This window comes from Chrysemys picta, chromosome 16, assembly GCF_011386835.1.
Source record: "Chrysemys picta bellii isolate R12L10 chromosome 16, ASM1138683v2, whole genome shotgun sequence".
NCBI classification, from domain to species: Eukaryota; Metazoa; Chordata; order Testudines; family Emydidae; genus Chrysemys; species Chrysemys picta.
In genome coordinates, this window is record NC_088806.1 from 26,924,748 (window position 1) to 26,948,896 (window position 24,149).

Here is a 24,149-nt window from a genome sequence, read left to right on the forward strand (position 1 = left end):
TGACCATTGTTGGAACACAGGATACTGGGCTAGATGGGCCTTTGGTCTGACCTAGTATGGCTGTTCTTATGTTTGTATTAAGTCCGTTTTGATACTTCCTTGAAGAAGCCTCATTTCATAATGGATAGGTCATTGGACTGGGATTCAGGAGACTCAGGTTCTGTGTGTTAGGTTCTCTAGCATTGAAAAGCTGTGTGCCCTTGGTCAAATCACTTTCCTTCTCTGAGCCTAAAGAAAGCCTAGTTTAGAGAAAGCCAAAGAGCTCTCAGGTTCAGTATTGAATCTCAGACATTTACAGGTGAGTACGTAGGCTCAGCTCACAGCCTGGTTGCCACTCTCTCACTTAATTAGATGATAACATTGCGAGTGAAAAATAGAGTAACCGTCTCTTGTTTCTGCAGGAAATATAGAGCTATGACTGAAAGTGGGCCTTTAGGCCCAGTCAGTGCATATCAGCACCAGATCATTGGTGGATGTAGGTTTAAAAATGCAGATGTGTTCAAATAATTTTTTTTTTCCCCTACAGATTTTGGGTTTGGAAATTTCTATAAAAGTGGTGAGCCTCTCACCACCTGGTGTGGAAGCCCCCCGTATGCAGCCCCGGAAGTCTTTGAAGGGCAGCAGTATGAAGGACCCCAGCTGGATATCTGGGTATTGTTATTTTATTTACTTGATTAAAATCACCTTTTAGAAATGAACATTGTAATCACCTCTGAATTTCATTTAGACCACAAGACAGGCTGTTCCCCTCTGGCTTTATTTTTATAGACCAAGTCACAAAATGATCATGAGGCCCAATAGTTTTGAAGCCTAGGATCTTGCTTTGTAAAGTCACTTTGAATGCCAGGTTTGCATTAAGGTTACATAGTAGGTGCACATGAAGTCACTGCACGACATAATTTAGCTAATCCAAAAAGCTGTCACTGTTCCTTGCAGAATGTGAGGTTCTTTGAGTGCTTGCTCATGTCCATTCCAGTTAGGTGTGCGTGCACGATTGTCAGAAGGTTTTTCCTCTAGCAGTACCCGTCGGGTCAACTGTGGAGCCCCCTGGAGTGGCGCCTTTATGGCGGTGTATATAGGTCCCTGCCGACCCGCTACCTGCTCTGTTCCTTCTTACCGCCAGTGACGGTTGTTGGAGCAGCTCAGTCTTGCATATTACAAGTGCCTACTTAGCAGTCTTTCTTCGAATAGTTGTTGTAAATAGTTACCCATTAGTGTTAATTAGTTGATTAGTACTTAGCTGGGGGATCTTCTCCAATTCCCTTTCCCCCTGACCATGGCATGCCTCAGTCCCAGGGCTTTAAGCCCTGTGAGAAGTGCCTGAAGTCTGTGCCACGTGGCGATCCACACGACTCGTGCCTTGGGGAGGGTCATCAGGCAGATAGGTGCAAGATTTGCAGGGGCTTTAAGCCCAGAACAAAGGAGAGAGACTCTCGCCTGAAGCTCCTCCTAATGGAATCTGCACTTCGCCACAGCCGGAGCCAGCACTGGCATTGGTGCGGGAACCCTCGGCACCGAGGAAGGACTCTGGTAAGGAGCATTGGCACCGCTTCCCAGCCCCGAGGCCCAGCTCCACATTGCGACACCATTCACAATCGCCAGTGCTGCATAAGAATAAGGCGGCGGACAGGGGCAGCTCGCCAGCATGGCACACCAGTGGGATGCCTCCTGTATTGGAACACCCCAAACCTGGCCTGCAAGTCCCACAGCCGTCGACTCTGGCCGTGACGGTGGCCGTCGAGTCAGGTGCGGGTGGACTCTCCAGTGCTGGAGGATTTGGAGGGAGAAGACCTCGATCTTCCTTCCACACCGGACACATTGGAAGCAGCACGGGATCTGATTGCCATGATGGCTCAATCCCCGGGCCTGCTGGCACATGCCCTGGCACCGACATTGATGGCTCTGACAATGATGGCACCGATGACGGCTCCGCCCCCCCCCATCAGACATAGGGGCAAGCTCAAGATGATGGGCCATCGCTCATCCTCACAACGGCACCGATCTCCAGCACCGTCGGGTTCTGCTCCATCTTGGTCCACATCTGAGTACTCCTCTGAGTTGGAGGTGGAATCTTACACCTCCAGGCGGAGCTGGTATTGCTCTAGATCCTGGCACTGTTCCCAGCACCACTTGAGAAGCGATGCACCCCAACCAGTGCCAGTCGAGTCATGGCCTCCCCAATGGCAGGGGCCGGTGCAGTGGCCCTTCTGGACCCCAGGGGCCTATCATCAGGCCCAAGGACCGGGCTCGAGGGCGACTTTGGTGGCCTTGGGACACCGCGGGGCCCCATCAGTCTCAAGGGATCCAGGAGAGAGCTGTGTCCCTAGAGGAAGATCTGGGGCAATCCGACCCTCAGACAGGAGCTGTTGTCACCCCACTCCCAGTGCAAGGAAGGACACCTATACCTGATGCACCTGAAACTGCCCTGGTGACCATCAGGGAACTAGAAGGGCAAGAGGACCCAATCCCTCCTCGGGCGTCTTCCTCCACCTCGCTTGATGAGGCGATGGCAGGGACGACTACCTCTCTGCCAGCAATGGACACCAGGGCCCGTCAGGACATCCTTCGCCGGGTGGTGCAAAACCTGAACCTACAGGCTGAGGAGGTCACAGAGGTTTCAGACCCAATGGTTGATATCCTGGCTCCTGAGGGACCCTCTAGGGTGGCCCTTCCTCTTATTAAGACCATTGTAAATACAACTAAGGTGCTCTGGCAGAATCCAGCCTCTATCCCACCAACAGTTAAAGGGGTAGAACGCCAATATTTTGTTCCACAGAAGGGGTCTGAGCACCTCTTCACCCACCCCAACTGGGCACATTAGTGGTGGACACCACCAATCACACAGAGTGGCAAGGTCAGCTGGGTCCCACTCCAAAGACCAAGGAGGCCAGGAAGCTGGACCTCTTTGGTCGCAAGGCGCTGACATCTGAGCCCCCTTACACTGTCTTTTATAAAGACATGGTGCAACTGCTCCCACAACCTGCGTTTCTCCCTACGGTAGGCTCTCAATTCCATATAAATCAGGACATTTTCCTACCTGTGTTTGTTCCCAAGCCTCATGCCAATAACAGAGATTGCATGCTTCATTCCTTGGTCATGAGACGCGCTCTGGCTTTCTATATCGAGCACACGAAGCCATTTCGGAAGTCCCCACAGCTCTTCATCGCTGTCGCAGAGAGGATGAAAGGGCTCTCCATCTCCTCCCAACGCATATCATCCTGGATCACGTCATGCATCAGGACTTGCTACGACTTGACCAAGATTCCGGCCCCGACATTGATGGCGCACTCTACAAGAGCTCAAGCGTCATCTGCTACTTTCCTAGCTCAAGTGCCCATTCAGGATATATGCAGGGCATCCACATGGTCCTCTAGCCACACCTTCACCTCGCATTACGCAATTTCGCAACAGTCCAGAGATGCCAGTGTTTGGCAGGGCAGTGCTGCAATCTGCAACCAGATGAACTCCGATCCCTCCTTCAAGAGTATGGCTTGGGAGTCACCTAATTGGAATGGACATGAACAAGCACTCGAAGAAGGAAAAACGGTTACCTTCCTCTCGTAACTGTTGTTCTTCAAGATGTGGTGTTCATGTCTATTCCAAATCCTGCCCGCCTCCCCTCTGTAGGAGTATTCCGGCAAGAAGGAACTCAGCAGGCGGCGGGCCGGCAGGGACCTATATACACCGCCATAAAGGCGCCACTCCAGGGGGCTCCACAGCCAACTCAACAGGTACCGCTAGAGGAAAAACTTATGAGAGGTAGGTAATCGTTTTTTCTGAATAGGTTCTTTGCATGACTGTCCCTGCTTCACTGCACTGCTTCCTTCTCCTACAGGAGTTCAAGATGTAAATTGTTGATGAGTCTGAGTCACTAACACAAAGGGGAGGGAGCTGCCGGCTGCCCTCTCTCTGAGTTGAGAAAGAGAAGAAGCTATGTGCCCCATGCCATTCTGCTGCAGGCAGATGCATATTGTTGAATCAATGTGTGTGTTTCCCTGCTTACTGCACTAATGGAAGAGGACAGAGAGGACAACCGAAATCGCATGAAGTGAAAGAGGGAGAAACATGCACAGAGCAGGGTTCCTTGCACTCTTTAATGCACTGTCAAACATGAGACTTTTCATTCTGAATTTGTTTTTAATCGAATTTTAGTGTTCTGGTCTTGATGATGATGTGTCCATATCCTGAAGCACCCAGAGATACAGTGCAATTCGGCAGTCTGTGCTTTGGCGCCAGAAGCACAGTGCTAATACTACATACATGTGAGAGAGGCAGATTAATTTCTGAGTGAGAGCTCAGTTCACCAACAGGGCAGTGCATAGACGTTCACCTTGCAGCTGCTCATCTAAAGAGATCCATGTTGTTTTAGTAAATAAACACTGTCCCCATAAGCACTCCTTTTTAATGAGTAAAGGTTACATCTTTGCTGAGCCTATTATCCTGTAACTGCCAAATAACCCATTACTCTCCAACCATGCACAAGGTTCAGAATAATGTGAGTGGTGTTTGAATGTGAAAAGTGAATTGCAGAGCTTTTTTAATCGTTTAAGATCTCAGCTCATTAAAAAAAATCTCCTTGTAAACTAAAAACACAAGTGTATTTACATTTTAAAACAAAACATCTGAAAAGCGGTTTCCTCCTTCACATACCTGCCAAGACCTGAGTTCAGGATACTGTCTTTCTTGTGCTACAGTTGATAACTGCTAAAGCAGCTAATGGAAATAGTCTCTAAAAAGCTGAGTTGGCAGGAGGAAGACATAATCCTCAGCTCAGGTTTTGGCAGATAAATAAAGACATTGATTTTTAATATTTTTAGTTTTAAAATCTCAGGATGCTGGCCCAGTTTTGGTGTGTGTTTTAGAATGCTTTTCCTTTCCATTGAGGCACCTAGTGGCATGTCTACCCGTACAGACTCATGTCCCCAGGGTGTGGTATGGTCATTTAATTCCATATGGAACTATCTTCTTTGGCAAATGTAGCAAGACTGTTTCCACCTACATATTGCCAATTAACACACAGTTTCAGAAATGAATCTGACACTTGGCTTAATGCTGCTGTTCTGGTTGTGTGTATCTCCTTGCACATCTTATGCAATCCCTCAATGGGCTTTGCACATAGCAGTGCAGAATCACAGCCATCACAGTCCATGCAAACATTAGTGGGTTTTTTCCCTTAAAACTTTGCAAGAAAGTGAACAGGAGAGGTTGAGGTTTCTGTGTTCTGAACAACTGGAATTTGGGGTGGGTTTTTTGTTTGAACATATTCTGATGTAGTAAAGAGTGACTTTAAATCTCACTTGAAGTAGCAGCTCATTTTTCATGTATCATTCAGTCACCTGTATGGAGCTTTGCACTAGCAGCCAGAGTCTTTAGTCCATTACACACAGCAGCTTTACCCTGCTGGTGAGCAAAAGGCACTGCAAACCTAGCCATTTTGGGTTAGCTGAGGGTTCTTAAGGTTTAGGGGTTTTCAGGTATATGACTCCTTTTTCTTTAACACTGTTTCTGCAGGATGTAGAAACAACTTTAATTTTTTCAATGACAGCCTGGGGTTTCACTAGCAAAACTCAGAGCAAAGAGTACTTGTGTGCATCTGAAAGGTAAAAGCAGGAATGTTCTCTGTTTTGCAGAGCATGGGTGTAGTTCTTTATGTTCTAGTCTGTGGAGCGTTACCTTTCGATGGACCTACACTCCCTATTCTGAGACAACGGGTTCTGGAAGGAAGGTTCAGGATCCCCTATTTCATGTCAGAAGGTAATATATTTGTCCTTATGCTTTGGGGATTTTAAGCTTGATTAAATTAAACTCTTAAACTGCAAATGGTGGACAAGACAACGGAGTCATTAATGAACAATGAATATGAGTGTAGATGAACAGGAGTGTCCCACTTCCTACCTCTGATTAGAAACAGAAAAAAATTCACAGATAAAAACAGCAAGTAGTTTTCACTCTCCAAGACAACAAAACAAACATTCATTTTAGTTTGGAAAGCAAATGCAGGGAAAAATAAAATCACCATAATTTTAGTGTAATGCAGATTGGGTTTTCCTGTTTTCTTTGACTTCTTCTTTTAAACAAAAGCAAACAAACCAACCCCAACAAACCACATAACCAACTCATATGGGTGTCAGAGTCTTAAATCTGTGGCACACCCACATGATGATGATGTTGTTTGTTGTTATAAGACTATCAGATCTTTTCCTAGTTTGATTGATCCAGTTGTTGGGTCTTGCTCTGTCACTCTTAATCACAGACAATGAGGAAATGTTTGATAGCGTAACCCCAAAATCAATGATGCGGGTACTGGCCTGCAGGCCTGAAGAAGCTGCCAATAGTCTAGTCTAAATTAAAGGGACACTGTTTTGAACATATCAAGTGGCTTTCTGAGCTTTAAATAACATTATTATTGTTTTTTGGGAGATGTTTAGAATTAATGACACCCCTCCCCCAAACAGCACATTTTTTAAATAAGTTGATTTTTTTTTCTTGGTGTGAACTGAAGTCTTTAGCTCAAAAGATTATTTTAACTTTCAGGAAATTTATTTAGCACAAAAATGAGGTAGAACTAGGACAGTTTCCTGTTGTTGTTGCTCTTCATCAGTAGGTGTCAGATTAATACAGTGTGTGCACTGTAGCCTCTTTGCTAGGAGTTTGTAGCATGTTCCCTTTTTTACTTTATTTTTATCCCAACAGAGTGTGAGCACCTGATCAGGAGAATGCTGGTCCTAGACCCATCCAAGAGATTGACAGTTGCTCAGATTAAGGAGCATAAATGGATGCTAATAGAAGTTCCTGTGCAGAGACCCATTCTCTATCCACAAGGACAGGAGAACGAGCCTTCCATTGGAGAGTATAATGAGCAGGTTTTGCGGCTGATGCACAGCCTTGGAATAGACCAACAGAAAACTATTGAGGTAAAATAGACCTTCCCCAGAGCTATAACCCCAGAATGAGTCCATTTACTGTCCTGCTTTATTTAATCTAGATGTTACCTGAGTCTCTCATCGCATTCTTTTTGTTACTCTTGCAACAAAGTCAAGCTGCTGCTGTATTATCAGTTGCACAGGCCCTTTCAAGGGAAGGCAAGTTACAGAAAATATGCTCCAGCTTCTGGAAGGTTTAAGAATCCTGCAGTTCACACCTGCTCTAGCCAGCTTTGGCCCCGATTCTTTGTCACTGATTAATAAGAGAGAAGAGGAATAAGGATGTCTCTAATAACTGGAAAGGTTCTTCTGGATGCGATGAGCTTATCAGTGAGCTGGGCTTCTGTTGTGCAGATACTGCCAGTCCTAGCAAAATGTGTGGGGCTTATGTAAAAAGTGGGACCTGGGAAGAAATCACCTAATTAACTTTCATTTGTGCTGGGAATCATAATTGCAATGAACCACTGGCTCCAGAGGGGAAAGGCTAATGAATTCACTCCATGTATCCCAGGGCCTCCAGAACTGGAGGTGGTTCTTTTATTAATTATTGGTTGGTATTTTTATTTGAGTGCACTTGCAAACATTTGGGGTTGCAATTTGTTATAGTGGATCACGGAGCAAACTGAAATGCCTGTGAATAATTCCTGTAAAGTGATAGCCCTGTAAGATCCCCTGTTGGGATGCAGAAGCTTGCCACTTATAGAAACACCCCCCTCCACCCCCCCACTCCCCCAGAGCTCTGTGTGGACAGTAAAGCTGATTCTTAGGCAGAAAAACAAAGCCAAGGAGCTGTGTTGGTTTCTGCTCCATTAGATTCACTGGGTGGTATTGGGGAAAGCATCATTTGGCATATGGAGGGGGGCAAAATCAGAAGCAAAATAATTTGGATTTACGCTTCTGAAAGCGTGGGGATGTGAAATTCAGAGGAGAGTAAAAGGAAGCATAAGAGCAGCAAGCATTGACTGTCTTCCTTGGATTCCAAATCGTGCCTCCTGCCAGAAATAAATGCTCAAAAGACTCCCTCAGGACTCAGCATGATCATTTCCTTAGAATGGCTGGTATTTTTAGCAAGTGTGGAGGCTGCACTATTCACACTTCTTGCTAGAAAGGGCTGAGTGTGTGCACAGGCTCTCCAGGGATCAATTCCCCAGTGCTGGTGAGGATCTGGAGTAGCCTACCCTTTATGAGTGAGGTCATGGCGCTTGCTCTCTTCAGATGGCAAAGAGCCAGTCTTAGAGGGCTCAGAAAGGCATTTGGGCTACAGATGCCAACTATCACTGCCAACAGGCACACACTGAGCACTAACTCTGGAAGCAGGCTTCCACATGCAGATGCAGCTACTTGGTCTTTTGAACTTCACAGAACCATTGAGCCTCAAGAGGCTGACACTCTGCTTTGCCATTCTGGCTTGAAACTGTCTCTCAGCTGATTGGTTTCCAGATTGACACTTGCTTGAGACCCCCTCACCCTTTAAGCGTTTGATTTTGTTTTTGATAAAAGTGTGATTTTTCTCCTAGCTCCTTATGTTGTGGTTTTGGAGAATGGAGGGTTGGCTGCATTTAGACACTTGTTTCTCTTTTCAGTCTCTGCAGAACAAGAGTTATAACCACTTTGCTGCTATCTATTACCTGTTAGTGGAGAGACTCAAGTCACATCGGAGTAGCTTCCCTGTGGAGCAGAGACTTGATGCTCGTCAGCGTCGGCCAAGCACCATTGCTGAACAAACAGTCGCCAAGGTAACTCCTAATTCCAGGCAGAGATGGGACTGAACACTGCACAAAATGTTCTTGTTTCAGAAAGCTCTTGTTCCTAGGTAGCTCTGTGTCAGAGGATCCTTTGCCTTCCTGTGTCTTCAGAATCCCAAGCTTTTCGGTGTTGCTCTGGGCAGAGTGTTCTGCGTTTGTTCTGTTCAGAACCATCATATGACAAGACAGTTGTTTGTGACTCATCCTGTTGAGAGTTGTGGGTCCTGTCAAATCATGAGAGACCCTAGGTACCAATTGTCTGTATGTCTGTGTAAGCAATGGGATGAGAACCCTTGGAAACTGGCCAATTCCCAAATGGCTGGCTAATTTTCCTGTTTCATTTTATGAGCACTAGAGTCACTGTGCTTGGAGAGGGCATGTGGTCACTGAGAGGCCAGACTGGATCAGAACTACTCCCTGCAATGAATCACCCCAACTTCATGGCCTGTGCACACACACCTAGTTGTCCTTGATGAAGGATCTTGCCTCCTACCTCAGGTGAACAAAGCAGAGGCTGTTGGCTCAGTGCAGCAGCAAATTGGACATGGCCTGACTTTACACTCTGGGGCTGAAGCTACCAAAGATGATTTCACTTGTCCTCAGGCTTAATGGGTACAGGGAGTTTAATTCTTAACCCCCAGTTCATTGTTTGAGTAGTTCTGTTTCACCCTCAACATTCCTGGGGCAGCTTTTGGGGGCATAAAAATGAAAAGTGTGATGTTGCACTACTTTAATGGAATGTTTCTGGGGGGAGGGATAGCTCAGTGGTTTGAGCATTGGCCTGCTAAACCCAGGGTTGTGAGTTCAATCCTTGAGGGGGCCATTTAGGAATCTAGGGCAAAAATCTGTCGGGGGATTGGTCCTGCTTTGAGCAGGGGGTTGGACTAGATGACCTCCTGAGGTCCCTTCCAACCCTGAGATTCTATGATTCTGAAGATTTGGCATTCTTTGCTGTCAGTAATTGAGGTTTGTCTTTCTCCATCAACTCAGCCTGCAGACTCCTCTGTGCTCCAAGTACCTTGAATGTAATCTGCAAATGAGCAGCTGAACTTCTTACAGGGGATTATTTAGAGATGCGTGAAAGGAGTTTGTATCAGCACAGAGGCTGATGGTCAGCACATTCTGTTCGGTGCTCTTACACACACACAGTCTCTTGGGACCCTTTGAAAATTAACCCTAACTTTCCCCATTGCTGTTCTTGAGCTCTGCATTCTGTTTGCACTTAAGTCTGGAGAAGAAGTGAGGTCATACCCAAGACAACTCTCTAGGGTTGGTCTGTCTGATCTCCTTATCTAAGGTACCGATCCATTGTGATATCTACGCAACAGATATCATCTTCATATACTTAGTGCCTCAAGGGTGTATATACCTATCCCTGAACACAATGTGGTTTCTCCTGAGACCAGCATGAGGATCTCCTGAGATGTGGTCAGGAGTCGAGTTTTGCCAGCAATCCTGTCGCACAGGTGGCTGAGTACTGCAAATGACTCCGTTGAGGTTTTCCAGCACCTCTGTGTGAGCAAACCCAGTCTACCTATTAACTAATTGATTTGAGTCTCAAAGATGTCACATGTATTTTATCAACACTCACAAGAACAGCATCTGGGTGCTCACGGCTCGGACACTGGCCTCTACATTCCAGGAGGCTATCTACTCCGTATCTTCTTCAGTTACGCTTCCAAAACGGATGGATTCAGTACAGGCTCTGGGGCACTCTTGCCGTTTGTCTTTATTCCCTAGTTACTTCCTCCGAACAGAAAGGTCATGTACAGTTTATCATGTTTTGTTCCAATACTTCCCTTAGAGTTCCTTTTACATGCTCTCCTGTTTCATTAAAGTGCAAAAATATTGCCTGGCTTATAATTTCCATTAATGCCTAACTGGAAACATGAGAGACGTGGCCCTATTAAAATAATTGGCCTAAGATGACTCATACAGTCAAGTTTTAATGGTACTGAATATGTATATTGTGTCACGTTGCTGGACCCTTCTGTACACTGAGTGCTGCTGTGTCTAGATGTGTCTGCATCTAGTGGCTACCAGGCTTCGTGCATTGCTCTTTTCCAGGAGGAGTCAGAGCAGTGATGGTGCTCTGGGGGCTAATTGTAAGGCATTTTGTGCTTTGCATTCTCCTGAAGTGGAAGGCAGGATCTGTATCGTCTCTGAAAACACAGATCAGACACCGCTATCCCAAATGGACACATTTGTAAATCACATGATGCTTTGGAAGTCATTCAGGCTGTTGAGGAAATCTCAGGAACACAAATGATTGATGCTCGCTGTGTCTATGCTAGGGAATTTCACTAATATTCCCACCAGTGGTACCACTTGTTCAGCTGTAGATAGAGGAGCCCTGGTGTAGAAAAAGCTGTGCAGCTTTCTAGCCTTTTGACTACCCTATCAACAATATCAGTAAAATAGCAGAAGCTACTAGAGCCTTGTTTACACCTGGGGTCCTTATTATTTCTTTAAGTCTGATTAATATTTTTGTATGGAACTTTGTTTTTGTAAACACTCGTTGTTGCTCAGCCCATGCAGGTGTAATTACGTGATCATTCTGTGCCTGTGTTACACACAAGCACATAATCAGGCCTGTGACTATGATGATAATTTGTTCCAGTCTATTGTCAGTTTCCTGATTTCACCACATTTGCCTGGAGTTTGGTGCCCCTTTGCTTTCAATACTGTATTTCCAGGAGAGCAGCCCCTTCTCAAGGTGCCCGGCTTCGCATCTGAATCCTTCCCATTCCTTTGTGTCTTGTTCCATAGGGGTCACCAGGTGGGATGATCTTTAGACAGTCACAAACAGCTTAAAATAGCCATTTGCCTCATTGTAACTCTGAGATTTCTTATACAACAAGTTTTTAAAATGAGACTTTCAAACTTTGATCAGTTTATGACAGAGGAAAGGAACCATGAAAAGGGGTTGTGGAACATGGAAAGCATGAGCAGTTTGGAGCATCTGCAGATTCCAAGCAATTTTCTTCTGCCATCTTTGAAGAGATGCTATTTGTTCAGAAAGTAAATCTTTCTATATACTAAATGAACTCTGAAGTCTAAGCCTGCGAGGCTGTGTTTCTGGATGAAGAACTAGGCAGTAAATCTCACCCACTACCTTTGAGCAGGACTATGTTTTTAATGTTAATGACACTTGTATGCCAATGACCTTGAAGGAATTTAGCTCAAGCACGTCTCTCCCTTTATCCAACATGACAAAAGCCTGACTGGTACCAAGGTTCCCTCCTTATCATGCAGTGATAAGCGGAAAAATCTACACTCCTCAGGGGATCCCTGATACCAGGTTTTGTATTTGCAGTTATCTTTGTGTTTTCATTGTTCATGATTCCTCTTTCGCCCTAAGATGGTTTGGTTTTGTTATATCTCATAGACACAAGCTGCGGTGCCCACAGTGAACCTGCGTTCACAGAATGTAAGGCTGCTGAGGTCTCCGGGCCTCCCGCCAGCTCCAGAAGCCTTCTCCTTTCCCCCATCCAGCTGCCACGTAGAGTCAGCATTCATGGAAGAAGAAAGAGTCGATACCCCAAAGGTATAGCTTATAAATTACCTTTCTTTCAATGACAGGTTTCAATTACACTAAAGTTGGGGGGAGGGGGGAGAAGAGGGTTGGTACTGTTAAATTATTGCCTGAAAGTAGCATTTGATACTAGCATGATCTGCACCTTTTCATTAGTTAATTGAAAGATCAGCACCTTGGCCTTTAGGGTATGTCTGTTTTCTAGTACAGAACCCCTAAGAGAGGGGGGCTAGATTCTCAGCTTTTAGAAGGTGGTGTCACTCCACTGACTTCATTAGATCAACCCTGATTCATGCCAGCTGGGATCTGCCCTGTAGACAGCTGGGCTTACTGAAAGCTGCCTAGTCTTAAGTGAGATATTATCACCCTCTCTGCCCTCTCCAACTGTTTAGATCTTCTCTCCCTATTTGCCTTTGAGCCATTTAAAAGCAAAACTTATTCATCCTATCTTTGTATGAGTGATTTGGGGAAGACTGATTAGTCAGAGGACAGATAAAGGAATTCATAGTGCACGCTGGCTGCCTTATCCGATGTTACCTCCTCATGTAGTATAAATGTGCGTATGTCACATATGTAGGTGAGAAACATGTCCAGTTCTAGAGACAAGATACAGGAATTCATCATGCCCCATTGACAGTTTTACCTATCCTGTGTCCTTTAATCTAAAACCCACGGGACCCAGTCTAACATTCAAAGCACACTGACCTGCCATGCTTTTTTTTTTTTTTAAACAAATCAAACTCCAGAGATTTTTTTTCCTCCTCCACAAATGTAAAAATTGCTCTGAAGACAGTTGCTCAGGCAGGCGTTTTGCTTGTGCAGTTGACTTATGCATATACATATATTTCTCTCCAGCTTCACAAAGTGTAAAAATGGGCAATTGGATACTGCTCAAACTTCCCAAAACCCCACTTTTGTGCTGAGTCCAACACTGGAAACTTTCAGCTGAAAGTGAGATTTCCTCCCTCCCCTCCCAGAAATGTAGATATTTGAGAACAAGAGGTTATAATGGAGCTTTAGCTGGTAATGCAAGCTTATGGTTATTAGAATTTCACTCTTCTCCCTGCCTTATGAAATACAGGAAAATTGGCAGACAGGCATTTCAGTTTAGAGTATTTATTAATTTTACACTGTAGTCCATTTTTGAACAGTAAATAGCCAGCAGGGACATTCATACTGACAGAAAGTATTAGCAAACTGCTGTGTCTCACCGGGATTACAGCTGATCCTCTCAGCAAGGCCATTTCTATAACTAGAATTGTATATAAAATCTGCTCTAGAGACCATGTTAAACTGCAGTCCCATTTAATGGGTTTTGTTTCCTGCAATCAGACTGGAAGATTGTGTAGGCTGCCTTGCCCTCCACAGTTAAGATTTAACTGAACTCTGCTAATAGGGTTTGACAACTCCACTGCTATACAAGTGTACTGTTACAGCTTAACTCTCTGAAGGGAGCAACAGCAAGTTTGATGTATTTTGCCATCAAACTATGTGTCTGTGGCAATACTTTGTCGGGAGGCAGAGAGAGATGTGAACTGGCAGCATGGAGAAAACTCAAGTTTGGCATCAGACTGAATTGTTCAAAAATGAGTTTATTCACACACTAACACTGGCATTCTCATGTTTGCTACCACCTTATAATTTTAATCTTGGCGTATTATATTCTGTTGGATTCAAACCATGTTTTTTAGTCCCTGCTTGTCATTCTGAAGGATTTCTTACTTGTTGATGGTTAGATGTTGACAGTAGTACATTGGACCTTTTTCACATCACTGATTTGAATAGCTCTGTGTGTGGTCCCTTTGCAGTGGAAAAGCTATTGATTCACTTTTAAAGCAAATGGCCATCAGATCACAAGACTTAAAAGAAGCAGCCTTTGAAAATGAAACTCTTCAGGTTTTTTTTTTTAATAAATGCAGCTTGAACAGAAAAGACCAGCACACAGAATACTTTATACTGTGGAGTCAGATCACACTGACCTCGAGAATATTGCAATGGCTAGATATTACAGTCCATGTCCACCAGAGGTTCTCAAGCTGTGGTCCATATGCCACTGGTGGTCTGCAAAGAAATGACTGGCCATGTGGTGTTGGCTGTCCTCATCCATTTCAGCTACTAAATTGCACTACAAGACAGCAAATATGTTAAATACTTTCCATGTAAGAAACTTATTGCTACAGGGATATTAAGTGTTTTCAAGTGGGAGAAGCAGAGTTTTTACCTTGAAAAGGCAGAAGTGCCAGAGACTACACAAATCCACTACAGTGATAGGTGGTAGCATAAAAGCTATGTATAGATGGTCCATGGAATCACACATCGGAAGGGAGGTGTCTGAGATATTCCTAAAATGTGACCCACACTATGGAAAGAAAAAAATTGTCTTAAAATATCAGACAACAGATCCAGAGCTGTTTTGTACATACCAACACATTATACTACAAGCACAATATGGATAGGTGTTCATCTCATAAGAATGCTGGAAGTATTTCCCTAGATCTACATGGGCTGTTTGAAAAAATGTTGGTTTTCAAAATACTAAAGGACACTTTGTTGTAGATTAACTGTTCTGCAACACATTTTCCCCTAAAACATTTCAAAAACCTAATACAGCAGACCCAGATACCCTTTTTTTCATGTTAGAATTCTAGTTAGAGAACCCTGCATCGGGGCTGCCAGTTCATTAGATTTTGTTTGTACATTAATTTAGTGTTGATGAAAGTCCGACTAATACCATTAGTCGGCACAACAGGGAATGAAACTGCAGTGTAAACGTCCCCATTATATCTCTGCCTATGCATCTCAACCCTGCTACTCCACTCGTGCCCCGGATGGTAGTTTGCTAGTTCTGACCTGCAGCAGCCCTGGTCTGCCAATGCATGTTAAAAATGGAGGAACAGAATGAACAGGAGGCAAAACCACTTGGTGTAGTGAACACTGGGCCCTAACTCATTTCTCTAGTAGAATCTGAATCTAGATCTCCATCTTTTTGGTTTGAGGGGGGTTTGCATTATCTTTCTTTGATGGCTCAGTTTTTGTCCCATGTGGAGTTGGAAAAGCTTGAGGTGTTCAAGAAGGGCATAGAAAGCCATTTTCAGTATTCCAGTCTTGTTTTATAAGCACTCTTATAACATTGGAAGTTTAGCTACTATTTTCTTTCAGTAGATTCAGAAATATATGAAGTGATATCATCAGAAAATTACTTGGTCAATATTGAACTTCCTTATTCATCAGATCTGCTCCCTTTATTCTGAATCATATCAGCTGACTTTACTAAAATAAATTTGCTCTGTTTTTGTTGCTGCTGCAGCAGCATAACTAACAGAAGGCAAACTGATTTCTCTTCTGGGTTGTGCACTGGTAGCAGAATTGTTAACTAAGTGTCCATTGCAGAATCTTTACTTTTGATGATGCATTAGCTAGGAGGGAAAACAGCTTAACTCTCAGATCCCAGACCGGGTTTGCAGGGCTGGGATATGAAATGCCACCATTTTATTTGCAAACAGACCAAGTTTGTCAGAGTCATTGAGAGGAACGTGAAGCTCACTATGCCATTTTACAATGCGGTTTCTCATGGTATGGAAACCAGCTAAATTCAGGAAAAGCTCTGTGAAACTTATTCTCATTCTGTACCTGACTTGTAACATCAAATCTCATCTATAGCCCTGTGTTAACAAATAAGTTGCCAGAGCCTTCCCAATGATTTGCATTCACCAGTTAGGTTCTGGTGTATCCCTGGTTTTGTGCTCTTTCCTGATGACAGCATAACAAACATTAAATCCTTATTTATTAAACACATTGGGGGCGGCAGGAGACAAAACAGGCACTGCTTGACAGCAAATAGGATGGAGTTTTCAATTGTGTTAGCTCAATTGAGTTAGTGTAATGTAATTGAAAAGCCCTCTTATTGTTCTTTAAGATGTTATCCACCTGAAACAGGGTGGATAACAATCGATTTTCAAAATAAAAAAAATTGGATTTGTTTAATTTTTTTTTAAACCTGATTAAAATGAAATCTGATTTTAATACAAAATATGCTAAGGCCTAAACTTACTATAATCTCTTTAAAGGTTTAAATAAAAAATATGCTGAATCCATGAGCGTCTATCAAAAACTGTGAGCTAAAGGCTGCTTTTCTATATAAGGAAAGAATAAGGGGGGGGGGATCTTAATTTGAGATCAGTCTTTATGAATATGGCACAGTAGGTCACGCTAACTAATTTAAGAGACCGTCTCATTTTCAGGAGACTTAGGCAAGTAGGCAACTTAAGTTTCAGTCACTTTCACTTAGGCATATTTGAAAACTTGCCCCGGCTGATCTGAAATAATCAGTTTAATTCACTCACTAGTTAATCTGTTTAACAAATTGTTTAGTTGAAAATATGAAACATGTTTTGATAAGAGAAGTTTAAGTATCCAAAACATTTGAGGTAGTTTTGTTTAATCACCATAAACTTTATATGCTGCTTTGTGTGTTTAATTAAATTCCAGTTCCCATCCTAATGCAGCTTGATGCAAATCATGAGCAGAAAGATGATTATCTAGTAAATAAGCAACAAATCATTCACCATTTTCAAACATACCTAAATGTGCAGTTGATAAGAATGTCAAAATAATAAGCTATATAATTGCTTAAATAAATGTACATAGTTATAGTGTACTCTTAGCAAAAAATGTACCAAATCTAGTGTAAAGGCTCTATTTAGTTGTAAATCAACATGTTTTAATGGTTATATCAATCAGCAAGAATGTGCCTCTCTTTAAAAATACCTGAAGTACAAATGGAAAAGTTTATTAAAACCAGTGATTTAAATTGAGACTTGCCTCTTGGTGATTTAACTAGCTTAGGATTACCATATTTCAGCAAGAAAAAAGAGGTCTGGAGGAGCCCCGTCCTGCCCTAGCCCCACCCCTGCCTCTTCCACTCCCTCCCATTTCCCGCCCCCCCTCAGAACCCCCAACCCTCCCCTGCTCCTTGTGCCCTGACTGCCCCCTCCTGAGACCCTCCCCCCATCCTAACTGGCCCCCTAGGATCCTACCCGTCCCCTGACTGCCCGAACCCTTATCCACACCCCCACCCCCAGACAGACCCCCAGGACTCCCACGCCCCATCCAACCACTCCCCACCCTCTGACAGACCCCCCCCCCAGAACTCCTGACCCATCTAAACCCCTCTGCTCCCTGTCCCCTGACTGCTCCGATCCCTCTCCTCCCCCGACACCCCCCCCCCCCGCTCCTTGTCCCCTGACTACCCCTCCTGGAACCCCTGCTCCTAACTGCTCTCCAGAACCCCACCCCCTACCTAAGCCTCCCTGTTCCTTGTGCCCTAACTGCCCCCTCCTGAGACCCCCCCCACCCTAACTGCCCCCCCCAGGACCCTACCCCCTACCTGTACCCTGACTGCCCAAAACCTTATCCACCCCCCCAGAAAGCTCCCCCCAAACTCCCCCCCCCCAGCTACCTGTCTCTTGACTGCCCCCTCCAGAACCTCCCTGCCCCTTCTCCAACCCCCTGGCCCCCTTACCCTGCCGCTCAGACCAGCGTGCCGGGGAGGAGGAGCAGGGGGAGGAGCTCCAGACTGCCGGCTGGTGATCTGCGAATGCAGGGAGGGAGAGGGGGGAGGGAGTAAGTGATCTCAGCTGCAGGGGAAGCGGAGGAGGGGGAAGCAGAGGAGGGGCTCTCTCTGGCTGTCGGAGCCCCACGTAAGTGGCACCATCTGGCCGGCTGCCCTGTCAGCCGCGCGCGCTCTGCATGGGGGGGGAAGGAGTCCGGACATTTACAGATTCCCCCAGACGCTATTTTTATCTCTAAAAGCCGGACATGTCCGGGGGAATCTGGACGAATGGTAACCCTAAACTAGCTGATTCAAATCAATCCACCCTGGGCTGAAGACATTTAGCAGGCCATGTTGTAGCTAGAGAGGTAGCGTAGGCTACAAGAAGCTAACTAGCATGCTTTCAGGCTTGTTAGCCCGGATCTTACATAAGCATTGAGAGCTTTTCAGTTTTGGTCAGCTAACTCAGTTGAAAGCCACACACTTTACCGGTCAAGACAGGCTGTAGGGCCCGGCATTTTGCCTTCCATGCAGATTTAACTGCTGGAGGTTGTGTTGGCAATGCCTCTAGCAAGGCCTCAGGTGTCACTAATGCTTTTCTGTTTTCAGGCTTCCTTGTGGAGAGGAGGCATGCATCCTCTACCCCTGCAAAAACAGTGGCAGGAATTGCATCCCTGCATTTGACATTGCTATCTGACTCCTCAGAGGCCCCGCTACTAGCGGTTAAACTCTGGGAGAAGGCACACAAAGACTGGTCATTTGTTATCTTCTCTTGTGTTTAATAACTAGGAAGTTATGCTAGTTCTACAGAATGGCCAACTGAATTCCAGTGTGTAGTGGGAACGTCTGCACTGTGCTCAGGACCATGTGCAAAACTTTCATTCAAGTTTATAGCATTGCAAGGAAAACTCAGTCAATAGGGATGACCTTCCCCATATTATTGTAAAACTGACTAACTGGGGACATTTAAATTTTTCCTATTGAACAGAACCAATGCTTCTGCCGCGTGGCGTTGGCATCTCATTGACCGCTGAACTTTTCTGTTACGGTCACAAAATTATATTAGTTCAGTATTAAATTGCACCAGCTGGAAGTGCATATAAAAGCCCCTTCTTGTAATGCAGTCACCCATTAGACTCTTCAGTCAGGACTGGGGAGAGACACTAGCGATCCCTGTATTTAAAAAAAGCAACTCTATGAAATCAAAGTCTCTGGTGATGGCCCTTGTAGTTAATGCTATGCACTGCCATGCCAGAAAATAGTCCCAGTCTCATTCCTTGGGTCAGTAGGAGCACCTCATTTCACCCAGTGATCCCCAAATGACTAAGGAGCAGCACAGTTGGACTTCAGAGGGCATCCTGCCTTGTCCACAATCAGAAAGAAGGTGCTTACAACTTGGTGGCTTGCAGGAATGGTGTGAAGGAGAGTACAGGGATTCCACAGATTCAGAAATAACCTGTTTCTGGCACCAAGCTGCTTGCTCAAGTGGGTTTTAAAACAGGTTGGAAATGTTATGCGGGAAACTTGAGAGTTTAAGAACAGGGGGAAGTTTAAGAATTAAATTGCAAAAGATATTCGGAAGTGTCCAGAATAAAACTGAATCCAAATTTACTCTACGTAAAGCCTGAATGCATTCTTCCCCTTCTAAGTTTATCCCTAGAAATATCTATCATTTAGCATTGTGCAGCTGTGGAGGTGAAGAACAGACAACCCCAGCTTCCATGGGTATCACCCCAAAACGTGACTCCGCTTCTATCCAAGCAGGACTGGATAAACTAGAGAATTTCAGTTTTACCCTGAAGTCTCCTTTCCATGAGTCCAGAAAGCATGGAAATGAAGTAACTCTCTCAGAAACATACAGATCTTTTAGCCAACCAGGCAGTCATTTCTCATCTGGAGGGCTTTGTGGATCCTCCATCTGGGCATAGCTGAATGCCTGCCCTTTTCCTAGATCTAGTGATCATCTGGCTTATGGGGTGCTCCCCACTCTAACCCTTATCCAGGTATAGACATTACATTCCCAGACCTAGGTAGTGAAAACCTGACTGGGTTTTCACTAGAAAGCAAAGTCCACAGAGATGTGTGGGCAATTGGCCCAACCCAAAACAGCTCAGCAGTTAACTAATTATGAAGTTAATCTGATAAGACTAAACTCTGTAGAGAACTCTGCACCATTTTGTAAAATTGCAACTGCTTAAATGTCTGGGGATTAGTGAAGAGCAGGGAGGTAATTATCTGGTTGGAGGGACTTGAAATGAAAATGCAGAAGAGGAAAATTCAGGAGTAGAGTACCTCACAGACTCCAGGCAATGGTTGGAAAGCTCCCTCTGAAGGGTTTGGAGAAGATTTACAGCACTGTACATAATAAAGGCAAAAGCGTAATATTAAATGTTCAGTATTAGACAGGAATAGAGGATTCAATTATTTCTCCTAAAACCTTCTTAAACCAAGAATGAGGAAATGTTATTAAATCCATGAAATGTCAAACCCAAGGATGCCTCTTTATTCTTTCATCTTTTGTCCAGACATCCCTACTGAGCTAGACCCTGGATGGGTTCCTGAACTACACTTGACAACTATTCCCTAGCCTCCACTGAAAGATTCCACCGCTTCCCTAGGCAATTTGTTCCAGTTCTTAACTACCCTGACAGTTAGGAAGTTTTTCCCAATGTCCAACCCAAACCTCCCTTGCTGCAATTTAAGCCCATTGCTTCTTGTTCTATCCTCAGCAGTTAACAAGAACAATTTTTCTCCCTCCTCCTTGTAACAATCTTTTATGTATTTGAAAACTTACGTTTCCCCTCAGTTTTCTCTTCTTCCAGACTAAACAAACCCAATTTTTTCAGTGTTTCCTCATAGCTCATGTTTTCTAGACCTTTAATCCTTTTTGTTGCTCTCCTCTGGGCTTTCTCCATTTGTCCACATCTTTCCTGAATATGTTAATTCTACTTTATTATCTTAGATATCTAGTAAATAAGAAATGTCTATTTTCTAATTTTTTACTCATGACTTGTGCCAAGCAGTATTTGTATGGAAATTGGAATTAATTTAAAAATGCACAGAAAAGAAGTTTAGAATCATTGAGTTAAAAATGTTACATGTGCTGGATACATAAAAAGTAAGTATCAAAATTGCATTTGAAACATACTGATTTGTTTAAGGAAGTGTCTGTAGTTAATTAATTGAACTAATTCTTTCAGGTCACCACGTCCATCAAGATTTTAGTTCTAACAGATCTCATCCTCACTCTCCATTTTTATTCGTAGATGGGGAGAGAACACACTTTCTTGCTTTTTCAACTCTCATTCAGTTTCTCAATTTTGAATGAGCTAGTAAATTTTGAACTTGAACTACTTGAATAAACAAATGAAAACAAATATTCTCTCTGTACCTGCAGAAGCAGCTACTTGCTGTCAAAAGCCCATTTAGCACTTCAACAAACTCTGGTTCAGGTGCTTAGCCAGTGACTTCCATCAGTTTAGTGGTTTGACTTTCTTTAAAACTCCAGAAGCAAATATGTACTGTTGAATTTTTTTTATTTAAATTTTTATTATTGTAAATTTAGTCCTTAACATAGGTTGTCATAAAGTTAAATTAAAATTGAAATTAAGTGGGCTTATTTTGAAAAACAAATTTATTTCGTTTAAATTTTTAAAAGTCCATTTAAAATAAATTCTAGGGTTTAAAAAAAAAAAAAAAAAAAAATTATCCACCCTGATCTTGGCAGAAGAAAAAAGTAGCAGCCCAGGCCAATCTTACAAAAGGAAGCTGCTTACAGCTTCTAGGGTACTTTAGAGACCAAACTATTTTTTAATACTGCATAAAGTACCGGCTATAGTATGGTATGAACACAGGCTCCATCGTTTTCCAATTCACTATTAAGGAATCAAAATGTAAAATTATCTGAACAAACTGATGTTGTTCATTTTCCCTTGTAAGTCCCAGATACCCCCACATCAGCTGGACTGAGCAGACACAAGATAAGAGGAATGGACCTATAATGCAAATGACCAGTTCTAAGCATGAACCAAGGAAGGGCATGTTTGCTGATCCTTTGTGAAATACACTTAGGAGAACTTATTGTTTTCAGTTTTACAGAGACAGTGCGGAATTAAATAGGGCAAACTTGGTCTTACAAATGCTTGTTTGCCGGACTCTAAATTAAACAACTGACAGACTGAAGAGAACAAAATTCACGTGTTTCATAAATGTAAATATTTTGTGGCTAAGCCTGAAGCAGATTTTGAGACACTCTTGACAAGAATAATAATAATAATAAATGGAGATATCCTATCTCCTAGAACTGGAAGGGACCTTGAAAGGTCATCGAGTCCATCCCCCTGCCTTCACTAGCAGGACCAAGTACTGATTTTGCCCCAGATCCCTAAGTGGCCCCCTCAAGGATTGAACTCACAACCCTGGGTTTAGCAGGCCAATGCTCAAATCACAGAGCTATCCCTCCCCCCAAGTATTAGGGAAACTAAGACTTACTGTTGGAATCTCTCAAGTTAACTAAAAAATAAGGTGACCAGTGATTCTACTCTTCTGGACCCTCACTTTGGAACTCTGAAATGGTCTCTGATTTAAATCAGAGGAGTTCGCAGATGACACTGAATATCCAAGCTGCCTTGAGTCAGTCTCAGTCTGTGTCCCACAATATAGGGCAGAGATTTTATTCTTCAAGGAGCCTCTATGCTAGTAATTGAATGCTGTCTTTCTTCTTTTCCCTGGGGCATTTAGGTAAACGGCTGCTTGCTGGATCCCTTGCCCCCTATGGTGATTAGGAAAGGCTGCCAGTCACTGCCTACTAGCATGATGGAAACCTCTATTGATGAGGGGATAGAGACAGAAGGCGAATCAGAAGACGATCCCGCGCAGGCATTTGCAGCCCTCCAAGCAACCCGCTGTGGGAAAAGACGTCACACTCTGGCAGAAGTGACCAACCAGCTTGTCATGATGCCAGGCATAGGTACATAAATTGTAGAGGTCTCTGCAAAAGTTTGTTTAAGGCTCTAAGAGCCCCGCTTGCTACATGCTGGATGAAGAACACTAGCTTGGTTTGTGTCTTTAATTAAGAACTATCAAGAAAAGCAGCTTTTTATTTATTAATTAATAGAGGCAGATATGAAGACGGGGGAGAAAATTCACAGGTGGCCTATGCAAGCACAACTGTATCCAGTCTAATGGCAATGGAGAAAGGGTAGAGGGTGGCAGGCAACTTAAATGAGTTACATTTTTAGCATAATTAACCATCCCAACATTTAATTCCCAGGTGAAGATTGTGCCTAGAAAGAAACACTAGTTTCTCTGGCAGCTCAATGCCAATGCGGGAATGCCGCCATGCCAAGTTGGGCTATGATCTTGTCAGTTCTCCCAAGTTGAGCAGAATCTAGACAGTACTTGAATGGGAAATTCCTCAAGAAAACGAGTGAGGTGAAGGAAACAAGATTGGTGACTTAATGGCATTCTACCAGTGTCAGTACTCAACTGAGGTCTTAGAGCAAAGCTAAAGCCCTCAGCTGTTGTCTTTTCGCGATTATAGAGCCAAGTCCATAACCACATCTAACCATTCAAGATTCCATTGCATTTCTACAAGTGTTGGTTCCCACTAACCCTGCTAGGTTCCAGTTTGGGTAATTCCATTCTGCCTCCCTAAATTCCTCCTGAAGTTTCATTTGGATGTGGAATGCACATCTTCATGTCCCCAATTTTGTGTAATGTACCTGTTCACTGTAAATGGCTTCTATGTTTCACCCCAGTGGTGAATGAAGTGATTGTTTGAAAAGCACTTTGGGAGCACAGTATCCTTGCTAGCAAGCCATTTAACTTATTTTAGCCTTCAACTTAGTATTAAAACCAGGTGTGTGACCCCCATTGCAGTGCTGGAAATGTTAGTGTGTTTATAAAGCTTGCATTTTTCTTACACTTCCTCCATCCCAGTCACTGGAGACGGTGCTGGTAAAAATGGCTCCAACCTGTGGTGCTTTGCTTTGCTAAATTACTGCACTTTTCATTTAATCAGCTGCTTGTTATTGCTCACAGGGAAAGTCTACTCCTTGGATGAGAATCCATCTTTGGGCAGCATTGACTCAGAATATGATATGGGATCTTTTCAGAGGGATCTTAACTTCCTTGAGGACACTCCTACACTGAAAGAAATGGTGCTGGCCAACCAGTCAGCACCCAGAATGACACCCCCTTTTATAGGCCTGAGACCTGCCAATCCAGCCATGCAGGCACTGACCTCCCAGAAACGAGAGGCCCACAACCGCTCCCCCGTCAGTTTCCGAGAAGGGCGCAGGGCATCTGACACATCCCTCACACAAGGTAACTGTTTCACTGTTGTCATGAGAAGTTACGCACAAACGTAGTACCACGTGTGCTTTCACCCAAGC

The 24,149-nt window shown here is 43.9% G+C and overlaps 2 protein-coding genes across 11 annotated transcripts in view; one reads left to right on the forward strand and one right to left on the reverse strand.

Annotated features, from left to right (window-relative positions):
- The window catches only part of SIK2 (salt inducible kinase 2), a 106,083-nt gene that overhangs the window by 73,017 nt on the left and 8,917 nt on the right, over nucleotides 1-24,149 (forward strand). For 4 of the 5 annotated variants that reach the window (XM_005291414.5, XM_065570358.1, XM_042851863.2 and 1 more), the window contains 7 exons: nucleotides 527-651; nucleotides 5,631-5,754; nucleotides 6,694-6,914; nucleotides 8,507-8,659; nucleotides 12,057-12,215; nucleotides 22,495-22,723; nucleotides 23,797-24,081. In XM_005291414.5, the coding sequence (XP_005291471.4) occupies nucleotides 527-651; nucleotides 5,631-5,754; nucleotides 6,694-6,914; nucleotides 8,507-8,659; nucleotides 12,057-12,215; nucleotides 22,495-22,723; nucleotides 23,797-24,081 (1,296 nt within the window). The remainder of the gene's footprint in view (nucleotides 1-526; nucleotides 652-5,630; nucleotides 5,755-6,693; nucleotides 6,915-8,506; nucleotides 8,660-12,056; nucleotides 12,216-22,494; nucleotides 22,724-23,796; nucleotides 24,082-24,149) is intronic. The other variant, XM_065570360.1, reaches the window with a different exon arrangement.
- Nucleotides 1-24,149, reverse strand: part of ALG9 (ALG9 alpha-1,2-mannosyltransferase) — a 132,664-nt gene that overhangs the window by 10,680 nt on the left and 97,835 nt on the right. For 2 of the 6 annotated variants that reach the window (XR_010593263.1, XR_010593261.1), the window contains exons 15-17: nucleotides 20,047-20,109; nucleotides 14,425-14,562; nucleotides 14,183-14,328 (exon numbers count right to left, since the gene is read on the reverse strand). Coding sequence is in view for 1 of the 6 variants with exons in the window: in XM_065570362.1 (XP_065426434.1) it covers nucleotides 14,490-14,562; nucleotides 20,047-20,109 (136 nt within the window). In the remaining 5 variants the exon portion in view is untranslated. Of the gene's footprint in view, nucleotides 1-12,078; nucleotides 14,563-20,046; nucleotides 20,110-24,149 lie in introns of those variants that run through there. The other 4 variants (XR_010593260.1, XR_010593264.1, XR_006174842.2 and 1 more) reach the window with 3 other exon arrangements.